The sequence below is a fragment of the Mytilus californianus genome, unplaced genomic scaffold (assembly GCF_021869535.1).
Source record: "Mytilus californianus isolate M0D057914Y unplaced genomic scaffold, xbMytCali1.0.p SCAF_1, whole genome shotgun sequence".
In the NCBI taxonomy this organism is placed as follows: Eukaryota; Metazoa; Mollusca; class Bivalvia; order Mytilida; family Mytilidae; genus Mytilus; species Mytilus californianus.
The window spans coordinates 11,663,308-11,677,016 of NW_026262581.1; the positions used below are offsets into that span (position 1 = coordinate 11,663,308).

Sequence of the window (13,709 nt, forward strand, 5' to 3'; positions counted from 1 at the left end):
TAATTACAATGTGTAACACAACTTTAAATAAACTGGTTTACAACCTGCAGTAAAAGAATTTTTATATCTATATTCTTTATTCTTTCACACATATTTGAACAAAGAAATGTCAATGTAAACTATCCATAAATTTAATTTACTAGTAAAAATTATGCAAACCCTTTCAGCAAGTATAACTGATGGATTCATTTTTCAACAGGTATAATACAAATTAGGACTTTTTTTATTTCAAGTCATAAAGAACTTTCCTACAAAGATATTTTCATCTATCATTTCATAATCATGCCTGTTAATTTTTAGACTCCCAATGTTCAGAATAAAAATAGAATATAACAACCCAGGTCATTTGAAAATTTCCAACAAGTCTGTATAATATTTCTTAATTTAAATTTTACACTATCATGGAAGTGCTGAGAGATGCCCAGACCATCAGACCATATGATTATTCCGTGCACCTCATAACCTTAAATCCTTGTTCCACACATGATAAGGACACTTACACTAAATTTTCTATTTCACTCAGACATTGCTATCTACCTTTAAATATTGACTGACTTACATAGATATATGGGACACATATCAAGAAGAACTTAGAAGCATAATGATGGCATGGGAACTCAATCTCATAAATAAGCCTGAGACCCACCAATTTTGTTTACCCCAGATATTAAATTGATCTTATTTGGGAAAAAAAGATTAAATACATCAGTTAGGCATGTTTTCTTAAGCTTTTATCACAGAATGTGTCCTGGCCGGTGAATAAAATGTAAATTAATTACTTTACAATGTGTGTTTAACACTATCTGTTATTCAAGTTTTGAACAACCTATGAAAACAGTACAAGATTTATGATTCCAAAATAACAATTTTGTCAATTGTTACATTATGAATTCCATATATCAGTTAAAAAATGCACATAGAGTGTTCTGTAATCCAATTTCTTAATAGTAAAAGAACATAAAGTGCAACATGCATCAAATACTTCATGAGCATTAGCAAACTTTTATTTTTGTGTGTAAATTTTTCTACAATGTACTAACTGACTAAAGCATCAAAGAAAGGATTCATGAAATTAGTGAAAATAGCATTTTATTACTTTTGTGCATCTGCAGCCCTTTTCAAGATTTAAACATTCTACAGGAACAATCAACCACAAATATATGAAAACCATGGATATATAAAAATGTAGAAATGTTAGCTGTAGGACCAAAAGGAACCTAATAAAATAGTCATCTAATGTCAACTTTCATGACAGAGTTGAAACCTTAGTTTCTAAATATATTAATTATCTATCAACATAAAATTTTGAAATAAAATAGATTATAATTCATGTCAGTACTGAATCACTGACTACTGAGCTGGGGATACCCTTGGAAATTAACAGTCAACCAGCAGTGGTATCGACCAAGTACAATGTGACTGAAGAGCTTTTCTACCATAAACTAGCAATTAAATAAGAAGTGCTTTATTGTTATTCTTCATTTTTAATATTTCTTAATGGTCTACACCATATTAAACATATAGCAGAGTTTTGAATACCGGTACTTGTCTCTCTCCTTGCCTTATAATCAATCCATTTTATATCCATGCAATCAAAATCATGATATAAGGTCAGAAACAAAAAATATTAAAAAGTATACTGTCACTAGCCTGTAAACACTGAGGTTGTGAGTTCAAACCCAACATGTTGCAAGTGCTTTCGACGTCAATCTTCCACAAAAAGCTGATGTGCGTGAAACCTTACATCAAGATAAAGACTATAGACTAATGTGACTTTTATTTCATGAGCTAATAAAAAAATAGTCTTACTTCCATGGACATGTGACAGCATCCTGGGGTTGGCATGGCTCCTTTAACCAATCTTGCCCAGGATCAGTTGTTGTCAACTCTGGTTGTGGTTTAGTTGAATGTTTTGATGTTGTATAATGATCTGTTGTAGATACAGGTTGTTGATTTGCTGTTGATGAAGTAAGCCTGGATGTTGTATATCTACCATGATCTTGAGCAGAGCTCTCCCCAGATTTATTAGAGTCGTTCTTTTTATTAAATACCAAGACTAACACAACAACTAGTATGACAATTGATATAAGAACTACCTACAATGAAATGTATTTATTAATATATTGAATCAGATAGACATTTTTTGTATGAAATCAGGATGAAAAAAATTATTATAAATGCACAATATATATATATACTCTTTAATAGGGGAAAAAACCAATCAATAAAACATTCAATTTTCTTAAAAACCAGTATATAAATGTGTAGAGTCTTACAGTTTTTTACATTTCTTTGGATTTGATTATGTGATTGCTGATCTATGATGTTTTCTGTTGAATAATTTCATAACTGGTCTCTGAGAGATAAACAAATTGTTTGGACATTTAGTCTATTGTTGAATACAATTTGTTGAACATATTGGCAGATCAAGGAACCACCTTTTTTCAAGATTTTTGTAATCTCTTTAAAATAGATAAAAATTAGATTGGAACTATCCCTTATCCAGGTTGAATACCAAATCACTACCTCCCTTTTCAAAATATTTTAATCCACACCTCAAGGTGTGCTTATGGTTTCATTGTGTTCTTTTAAGCTGCTGTCTTCTTGAAATTTACCCCACATATATGTGACATATCCATTCATTAAATAATTCTTTGAAACTCAGACAAAAAGTAAAGGTTAGAACAGAATAAAAGTAAATTAAAAATTTCAAATTAAAAGAAAAACTTTCAAAATATAAAAAGATATACAATTTCTGAGAAAAAAAATACATGTACAATGTATCATAAAAAAAAAATGACAGATATGAATAAAAGGATATATTTTGCTCTAAATTTACACCAACACCTCCAACTCATGGTACAGATTTAAGCTTGTTTTATAGCAGTAAAATAACTTAGAGAAGTTTGGTCAACACAAAAGTTTGGGAAAAAATAAATTTCAATAATAACAAATTATTTTTTCCATGAGACAATCAAGGGCAACATTACGGAGGTAAACTGGCATTGTCATATTTTAATTCTTCATATACTAAATATGTATGAAAATTTTCTGATGCTTTGGTTCATTTAGGACCAAAAGTCCAGATTTGGACCTTTTTTATGCCCTTTAGGTCATTCATAAGCTTCTCTCTAAATGCCCGAAATAATGGCCTGAATTTTACTCATGACAACAGCTAAAGGAATACACACTTATAATCTCTCAAGCTTAATCAATCTTTACAAACAGTTTCTTTAAGTAGCTTCTGAATATTTTTGATATTAGTGCTTTATTCCATTTATGTAATGAAACAAAATGTAAATAATCAAAATACACCAAGAACATGGAACAGGAGTATCAGGCTTAGATGCATGATTTTTTTATCAGTAGTTTTTGGCTTTAAACTACAAAACAAATGTAGCTTTCAGTAACTGATAGTACCCTCAGATCTGTACTTTGTGTCTTTCGTGTTTTCAATTTTTATCAGTTGTTTTTGAGCTATGTATCGATCTGATGAGTTGAGCCCTTTTCATCTGATTTTTATAGTTTGTTCTTATGTTGTGCTGCTACACCACTGTCCAAGGTTACGGTAGGGTTGGGCGTTAGCAAATATGTTTAACTACACCACATTCTGTATGTGCCTGTCCTAGGTCAGAAGCCTGTAATTCAGTGGTTATTGTTTGTTGCCTCATATTATATTTGTTTTTTGTTTATTGTTTTGTACATAAATCACGCCATTAATTTTCTTGTTTGAATTGTTTTACAATTGTCATTTCAGGCCTTTTATAGCTTAACTCTGCAGTATGGGTTTTGCTCATTGTAGAAGGCTGTACAGTGACCTGTAGTTGTTAATGTCTACTTCATTTGGTCTTTGGTTGAGAGTTGCCTCACTGGGAATCATACAGTTACTACATCTTCTTTTTTTATATCAGACTATCAGTCTTATACGTAGTAATTTAGTACAGTTGTAAAGCTTTAATGGGTCTGTTATGTCAAACTGTGAATTATATGATAGGGTCATTAACCTATTTCAACATATTAATTTTTGTAAAGAGGGACAAGTTTGGTGCAATAATAAATCAATAGGTCACACTTTCTATACACAAACATCTCAATCTTACTTACTGGAAATTATCATATTTGTGAATGCAAAAACTTCAATGCATACATGTACAATATAAGTAGGTAATGGAATTGTTAGGCAGAAAATATGAGTCAATTGGGCCTTTATTTTCAGTTTGTGTCATCAAGGATTTTTATAGTAAGACCATTGAAAATCCTTGATATCATGAATGCATTTTTTTCAATTGTAAAGTACGTTTAATTGACAGATATCTTCATTTATAGGCATCAATCATTCATGAGAATCTCAAATTACAACCATTGATACATATGTGTCTCTGTTACAATGGACATGATGTACTGGACATACAATAATGTTTTACAAAATAAGGACAAGTGGTGATATAAATTAAATTGCCCAATCATTTTTAAGCAGTTCTTGATAAAAAAAAACAAAAACAAAAAATAAGTCATCAGATACAAACTGAGTGTAATTTGTTTCTGGAGTTTTTAAAATAAATTGAAATAGATGCACATGAGATATATTAGCAACACATTTTATTCATAAACTTAAATTCAAATTATCAGTACAACTGATATGACTAAGTAAATAACAACTACTTTGTCAATGCTATTTTATTAAGGGTTTTCAATATATACAGTATCATATAAATTCACTGCAGATATTTTTTTATTGCATAAATCAAACAATTTCCTTAATGTACATGTAGAAAACCTATATATGTCATAAATACGAACGAAAAACACAACACAATCGAAATGGTTATGGAATTTCACTTCTCCCTATTCTCTCATAGAAAAAGAAGTCACTTCTCCCTCTCAAATCCTAGATTAGGCCATGGGAACACATATATGGATATGTATCAAAATTAATTAATTTGGCTATAACCACCTTATCCAACTTTATCAAAAAGACTGTATTACTACTATTATAATATTGAGCAAAAAAAAACATATATAAATCTTAAACTGATATCTTTATCCATCCTTGGATCAGGAACATATATATCCAGCTTGGATCTAGGATCTTTAGATATTTACATTGTACTGGAACCTTGCCAATAATATTAATATTAAAATCCCCCATAAGATCTACATGTATGTTCTATAGCAACAGTTATGATAATTAATAAAGCATTAATAAATATGTCCTGTTTGGCTTAAAAAGAAAAAAAAACATGACCTTAAAATTTCAACTGTCAGATCTGTTGTGAAAAATCAAATGTGTGGAAAAATCAAACCGGAAACCTCTATTATAAAATTTGCACCGATAACGGATTTCAATGTTTCGGGATTTTTTGACACATCATCATTAGTAGCATTGACATACAAAATAACACAGATTCTGGTATGATACTATCATTATATAAAACACAAATAACAAAAATAAACGGCTACTTACTGCAAGTCCTATTCTAAGTCTATTGTTTGGCTTTTTATTACTCTTCTCTCCTATCAACTAAAAAAGATTAATTGGCTTGAATATTCATGGCTATTCATGGCGTTTTTCATTTACTGTTTAACAACAGTCAGAATCAACCCAGGGAACTCCGCGTTATAAATAATTAAAATTAATAGTATCGAGTACCTGCGAATAAACATAATCATGATTATAGAACAATAGGTAAGGACATGCGGTATCCGCATCTCAATCTCCGGCCCGTCGCAATACAGAGTACTTTTTTCATTGTACTTTAATATGAAGTACATGAAGAGTGTAGAACGCTTCGGATCCTACATAACAACAGATTGAAGGGTGTCCTGAAATAATTTTTGACTCATAGACTTCGGAAGAAGTGGCGGCAAGGTGGGATATTGAGTTTGTTTGAACCTTTTTCTTCTATTGAGGAAACTGTTACTGTATTTTAAATCTCTATTTATTGCACAAATGGTTCAATTCAGTAAAACAGCTTTTGAGTAGCTGTACACAAAAACCGAAACCACTGTCAAATCTGTTATTAAACTGTCTCCTATATAAGTTTGCATTTCAGTTTATTTTTTTTATAATCTATCTAAGACATACCTCATGTGTTGATCCTATGGTGTCGATACTGTACGAAGACTGTTGTTCTCCGGGCTAAAAAGAATGACTTTCATTAAGTGGAGGGAATTCAGAACTCATATATTGACATTCTTCATCCCCTATACCAATCACAATTAACATAACACACACAACACCAACACACACACACACTGACACAAACACACATAACAAACACAGAAACACACAAACAATTTTATCAGATTAATGTACTTTTTATTCTTACAGTATATCACTTCTATTCAGGAAAAAAATATTAATTTGAGTACCAGAACATTACAGAAACTCCGTCAGAACGAACGACAAGGTATGGGCTTAAAATAATTTCGATATGCTGCTGCTAAAGAGTTGCCAGACCACTTTAGATCACAAACATCATTTGGCCAGTTCAAAATTTAATAAACTCATGGAATGGCAACTCGTGCCGCGACAATGCTTACATTAATTTTCATGAATCAATATTTTACTGTTTTATTGTTTTATGTGCTCAAATTATTTGTGCCTTTTATTTACTTTTGTGCTTCAGATTAACAAATGACAATTACTTTTTAACTACTTAAGCTTAGTGCATTAATATATTGTTTTAGTGCTATATAGTTTTAAACATATAATATATGTTCTTTGCTTTGAACTCTTTAAAAATGCACGAAATGACTTGTGTAATGACATGTGTTTGCTTTTTAAAATGTTTATGTTTTATCTATATATATTATTGTGCATGTAATGTCTTATGTGTGTAATTTGCATTTATGTAGTATCTTTGTTGGTTTTAAAACAAGCTTATGTTTGTAATGTTACATATGTATATGTACCGATTCTAAATTAAGCTTTTGATTTGATTTGATTTGATTTTTTACAGTAAGGGATATTCGTACTTGTTATTCTTGCAACATGGGATAGTTGTATTTGTACTTACTATTGTCAAAACAAAGGATATCTATATTTTGGGAGTACATTTCAATCTTTTCCTTCATATTCAATGATGGAATTAAATTGATCTCAAATACCGGCTGCGATGCTGAGTTAAAAGTATTCTACTGGTATATTACTGATCTGTTACATACTCAATGAAAAAAATCGTTCTCATAAACTAATAACAGTAGTGTATTGTACAGTACATATATGAAAGAATGAGTAAATAGGTTAGGGGAGGGTTGAGCGCTCATAAACATTTTTAACCCTACCTCATTCTTTATGCACGTTCCTATCCCAAGTCAGGAGCCTGTAGTTCAGTGGTTGTCGGCGTTGGTTATGTCTGTCAAATGTGTTTTTCGTAAATTGTTATTTTATACTACTGTCTACAGTCATTTCTTTGTTATAAATTAGTTCGTTAATTGAATTGTTTCATATTTTTCATGTCGGGGCCTTTTATAGCCGACTATACGGTATGGGTTTTTCTCGTTGTTGAAGGCCGTACGGTTGCCTATGATTGCTTACATCTACTTCATTTAACTTTGGTGGGTAGTTGTATCATTGGCAATCATACCACATCTCCTTATTTTTATATATACTGAAATAAATATTATTTGGTGAAAAGAGATAACATAATTGTAAACTGTTTGTATTTTCAAACACAGTTTTGGTATATATTTTCTAGTAATTCACTTGACGAAAATGTAATGATAGTCGTCTTGGATTTCATCGGTCCTAGCCCCAGAGATGACATAACCGTTCGATCTAGACCAAAAAAAAAACAGTACAACATCCAGTATTGTTAAATTATGGTACTGGAGTAGTACAATTTCGAAGTACAAAATGTACTTAAAAAATCCTACATTCTTGAGGTATAATTCAGTATTTAAAATGTATATAACTACAAAGGTACACATGCAAAGGTAGCTTTGTACAAATACATGTCTATTGTTGTATTGTTGAATTATGTATGCTGATCTCTAGATGTCTTTTCATTATGTGTGTCGTTGGGTTGCTATCTCATTGATGTATAACCTATATCTCCTTTCATTCAATCAAAGCTGCGAATGACAATTTGTGATGTACTACAGTATCGTCAGCCAAGATTTTCAAAAGGATTAGGGCCACTTTCAACTGTATTTGTTTCACTCACGGGGTCAAATTATTAAAGCTGTCAAATCCTACAGGAAATTGAATTCTATAGCATACAACTAAACTATTATTTCACAATTTTACATATTTACGTATTTAAAAATCCCTGAGTACCGTTTCACAAAGCCTTCGTAAGTCTACGTGTCATCGTACGTTCATCGTAAATAAATCGTAGGTTTTACAGCCGTTTCACAAAGCCGTCGTAAGTTAAGATGAGCGTAAATAATACGCAAATCCTGGCGTAACTTACTACAGCTATACCCAGTCGTATCTCGATCGTAGTTTTTCCGCGAATATGAATTAAATCATATCTAAGATGGCTTTATTCTCGATCAAAGATTTCGCAAATGTTAGAAGACGAAGAAGAATCTTCAATATTAGAACCACACTTTCTTCATTTGATCATTTTGAAAATGAAATGGATATTATATCCAGATACAGACTGGATAGACACGGTATCAATGAAATAACATTGGCAATAGAACCAGATATAAAACATGATACAAATAGGTCCCATGCACTTACTCCTGAAACGCAGGTTTTGTTAGCTTTGCGCTACTCACTGGTTCCCCGGTAAAGCGCCTATTTTATGACACTGATTTGTCCCACCGTAACAAAGCAAAACTAACGACTTCGAGTTATATATACCCGTAGCTTGTTATACTTATATCTGAGATTTTTATATTTCTTTATTAACTATATTTTTAATTTTTATAAAGTTTAGTACATATTGCACAACGATAGTGATCGTACCGGCCGTCATAATGTTTACTTCGTAAACCTGTAATTCCCGTTAACGGATAGAAGACCAAGCAAGACTAAATATTTAGCACAACATAGAGTGTGATATGAGTTAAATTTGATTATAAGGTTACCATAAATAATTTTGTTTTTAAGGTTACCATAAATAATTTTGTTTTAAAAATGGTCATTTATTCCAAATCATATCAGTCTTGAAAACTAAACAAAGTTGAAAACTGCAGAGATTTGCATGTAATCTCCGTGGAATGTAGTCCAAATAATTAGGACGTCTTGAAAGGCTATTATATTTTTTTCTTTGACGCCTTACATCGACGTCGCAGGAAGGCGTCAAAGCAAAAATTTAAAATAGCCTTCCAAGACGTCATAATTATTTGGACTACGTGGAATGGTATATTCTAAACAAACACCTATTTTGAAAATAAATTCTACATCCAACAGGTCGATATCGGTGTCAACATTCAATTTTAATACAACTTCTATCTTCAGATTCACGTATTATGTTTTATAAATGACGAAATCATCGAAATGTAATGTTCACGTTTTTGTGAAGAGTGCTTTCTTTCACGTCCGCACTTCTATCGAGTATGGCATGCCAAATAAACATTTTAGATAATAATTACGGATGGCGAATATATAAATTACAGATCAGCATCTTACATTGTAATTCAGACGACATAAGAAGACACCATGTGACAATTGTTTTAGTGTAACAGAGTTGCTTTTTTCTTAGATCTACAAAAAAAACACAAAAAATTGTTTTTATATCAATATTAACGCAAGTAAATAATTTTAACCCGTTTTCAATGTTAAAGATCTGAAACTTTTATTATTAATATAAATTTGATACAGAATTTAATACGATTAAACAATTATGCAAGTAGTCATAAAAATTGCTCTGCCTAATGAGTTTAATAAATCATATTGCACTGTGACAGGGAGAGAAGCTTTTAAATACTTTCTTTCATTAAAAATGAAATTACGACGTCGGCTTAGAGGGCATGGTATATATTGTCCGTTACATTTATTAACAACACCTTGTACAAATATTCTTTTCGAAAATAAAAACAGTTAAATAGAACAAACAAAACTATCCGTCACAATGATATATGAGGGGTCTGGATTAGGGGAAAAAGGGGGTGGGGGTTTACATTTCTGTATTCTGTAATTCTTTTGGCCATCTTCCTCTATTCAGTAAGAAATAGGCTTATTCTGTAAAATTTCCTATTGTATCATGATTTTGACATGATAGATCTTTTTGTCTGTATCAACGACATATAAATATTTGAATCTACATTTTAAATTGATACAAAAAATCAAAATTCTCTGCTCTATTATAGATTTTCATAAATGGAGTCTAAAATATATCCATAACAAATGCACCGTATCAAATGCATATATGAGAACAACTACTAATAAACTGCTACGCGTCGCATACTATGTATAGAGACATGCATCATACATCTAAGTTAAAAAACAAATTAAAAAAAGAAAAAGGGAATTCTAAAAGCTTTCTTTGACAAATTTTATACTAACTTCATTTTAACAAGTTTAAATTACATTTTCTAAAACAGAGCTAAGAACTGTTTTTAATGTTGTAAATTTAATTCGTTTGAAATTTTTATTCAAATACGCTGTTGAAGATTACTAAGCGCCAATAAAATACAATAATTTTGTATTTTATAAATTAGTGTCTTCGATAATGAAAAATTCGTCATCGAACAGTCTCATTATCATGTCGGTATTCGAAATGACTCGTTTCATTGTTATTACAAAAAATAGGTCATAATAACATGACAGAGTTTTTTTTTTCTTCAGAATGTTCTAGATAAATATACAAAAAGCAAATTTTAGACAATGTACCCTCATAAGCCTGGAAGTGGCTAGTCACATATAGTTAACGGCGTTTTTCTCACAATGATGTTCTACCTCCATAAGGCTGGAAATGTCGTGGCGGGTTACATATAATCAATCCTTCTGACTTCATAAATTTTGTTAGAGAGTCGGCTTAATTAAGACGTTATGTGATGAAAATTAATTAATTTCCTTCCGTGAAAATGCATCGCATGTACAATAGAAATGAATCGCCCCTACAGTGAAAATGAAAGTCTAGTATCATTATTCGACAGTAAACATGAATCGCATAACGAAAACAGCATAGTGGAATTTAATTCAATATCAACAAGCTGAATAACAAAACCTGCATGTTTTAAGTTATACAACATTAATAATTATGTTAAAAGGTACATTTTTCTGCAAATGAAACTTAACTGCTGCTTTTAAATCTCTTGCACGCTCTGTTCGTGAACTATTCTTAATATCTATCTATGTGTGTATCAATTTTACACCTGGATGGCTGTAGGCGCGATGAAAACTCGTCCGCATCTCATACCTATATCATGAATTTACAAAAAAAAACAGTACACATCATATCTGATTTCTTATTCTATTCAAAAATCATGAATTTGTCGTCTGTTTATTTATCATTCTACATTAGAAATTCATAACGGATACAATGAAAATGGTATTTCAGGATTCGCACATTATATACACTGGTTTTGTTTATTTTTATTGGACTTTTTTTTAATTCTTTTTCAACGACAACGCATGCAACTTTTTATTTCTTGTTTGAAAATTCTTCTCCTGGTCATAAATCTGCATGAAATATTTGCCACTGTACGTCCAGAAACTGCAATCAAGCAATCATATCTCCTCTAAAGTTGCAGTACTATAATAACTTTAGACATTATCAAATAATTGTTAAAAAATTCGTTTAATCCTTTGATCAGATATAAACACGTCTCGTCACTCTCCTATTATTTCAAATTTCCGATACAAAGAAAAAAAGTATTATTGAATATCAAAGGAAGTAACCCATCAAAGATACAAGGCTTGTGTTTCGTCTACAAATGAAAAACATACGAACACACCCACTCACCTGATTAGCTCGTCCTCAAAAATATAAAAATCCAAAATATAAAAACAATTATATGCAAAATAAAGGATAAGGTCACCCCGGATGCCGCACAAATGCCAAGGCAACGAACGAGAAACCGGAAAGGACATACTTGGATTCCAAACCGATGCCGCTAAATGCCCAGCTGTATTCCTGGTAGAGTAAAGCCGAAAATCCTACGATAAAGCATTTCGGAAAGAAACTACCGATCCATTAGGGGAACAACAGCTAAAACCCTCAGACATCAAACAGATTGGTCTGATAGTTTCCCACATGGAAACTACTAATGGATTCCATCTGACTACATGTCTCAAACAAACCTGAAAATATTTGCAGAGACTTTTCTCAACAAAAAAATAGATCCAAAACATAAAATATAAGATGTAAGGATAACAATCTTTATCCATGAAACCAATTTGGCAAAACAATTTCAATGATGTTGAATGATTCTCTCTGCAAACATTTTCACGTCCGCTCTCATCGGCATGCTCGACTCATCGATCTGTGAAAGAAGAGTGTGCCATATTCCGATGTAAATAAACTACGATTCACACCTCCTGTTGTTCCGTTTTATGATACACTTACGATGATACACAGTGCGTAACTTGCGATCAACTTAGTAGTCCTTTACGATGCCTTTGTGAAACACACGTAACGGGAACGTAGAACCACACGTAAACGGATCGTAAAATGATACGATGATCGTAAGTTAAGAAGGCTTTGTTAAACGGCGGCCTGGCTTTCAAATGCTTAGATATGAGCGTTCCTGATGAATTTAAATACAGAAAAGAGCATCGGAAGCACGAAAGTTAAGTGATTTTGTCATTTATTAGCATTGTGTCGATACTACTGCTGGTGGACTATTGGTCCCAGAGGTTATCATCATCTCAGTACTCAGTGCTTTCTTGTCCCAATAAACAATGGGGGTTTGAATCACGAAGACTCTTTTAATGTTTTAGGGTGATCACAGTGCATGAGCTCCGTGGATGTTTGATACTATGAATTTATGTAAAGATTGAAAGACTTTTTGGAAATGGCCCCAGTTTTAAATCAATTTGGTGGAAATTGGCCCTACTCCTTTAAAATGGAAAAAATGGTTGATAGGCTAGATAGGTTTATTGGTGCCATAAAACTGTACGTCTATGAATAAGCAAAGAAATCAGATATCAACCCGAATAACTATATTGAGAGAGAAAACGGGATTTGAATATGCAGGAAGATTTAAGTGCATGAATTGTATAACATTTATCTAATTTGTTTACAGAAAGAACTTGGATTACTGTAAACAGTAGTATCTGAATATTTTTACGTTATCGTGTAGTTTTAAAACAAAATGGTACACATTGTGTCCTTGTAAATTTCAGACAAAATAAATTGGGTTAAGCATACAAAAAATAGAATGTCACTGAACAGAAAAAAAACTATGTTGCTTTATTATTTCATACAAGTCATAAACCCCTCTACCAATTTAAAAAAAAAGATCATTTTTTGAAACTTTATGAACATTTTTAGAAGCATTGGTTTTTTTCTGTTTCTCATAATCAAATTAGCCTTATGAAATACATTGAAAATGATTATAGAAAAAATATGACTGCTACTTGTGAATGAATTACAACTTTTGTTTCTTTTTCATCGACAGATTTTCTTTTTTGAACAGTAATGAAATAGTTATAAGAGCCATTTCTCCTTATGGTGATGATACTTCGGGTTATTCCTCGAGAGCAATCATTTTTTTTTGCATGCATTTCTGTACTTTCATACCGAAATACGGAAATGTGACATTATTTACGTCACACTCGAAAAGGCATAAATGGTACATTAACCGAG

At 31.6% G+C, this 13,709-nt stretch overlaps 1 protein-coding gene across 1 annotated transcript in view; it reads right to left on the bottom strand.

The window, feature by feature from the left end:
* LOC127700068 (uncharacterized) overlaps positions 1 to 13,709 on the bottom strand; it is a 75,875-nt gene that overhangs the window by 61,860 nt on the left and 306 nt on the right. The window contains exons 2-4 of the mRNA XM_052203563.1: positions 6,086 to 6,139; positions 5,465 to 5,521; positions 1,810 to 2,096 (exon numbers count right to left, since the gene is read on the bottom strand). Of these exons, the coding sequence (XP_052059523.1) occupies positions 1,810 to 2,096; positions 5,465 to 5,521; positions 6,086 to 6,139 (398 nt within the window). The remainder of the gene's footprint in view (positions 1 to 1,809; positions 2,097 to 5,464; positions 5,522 to 6,085; positions 6,140 to 13,709) is intronic.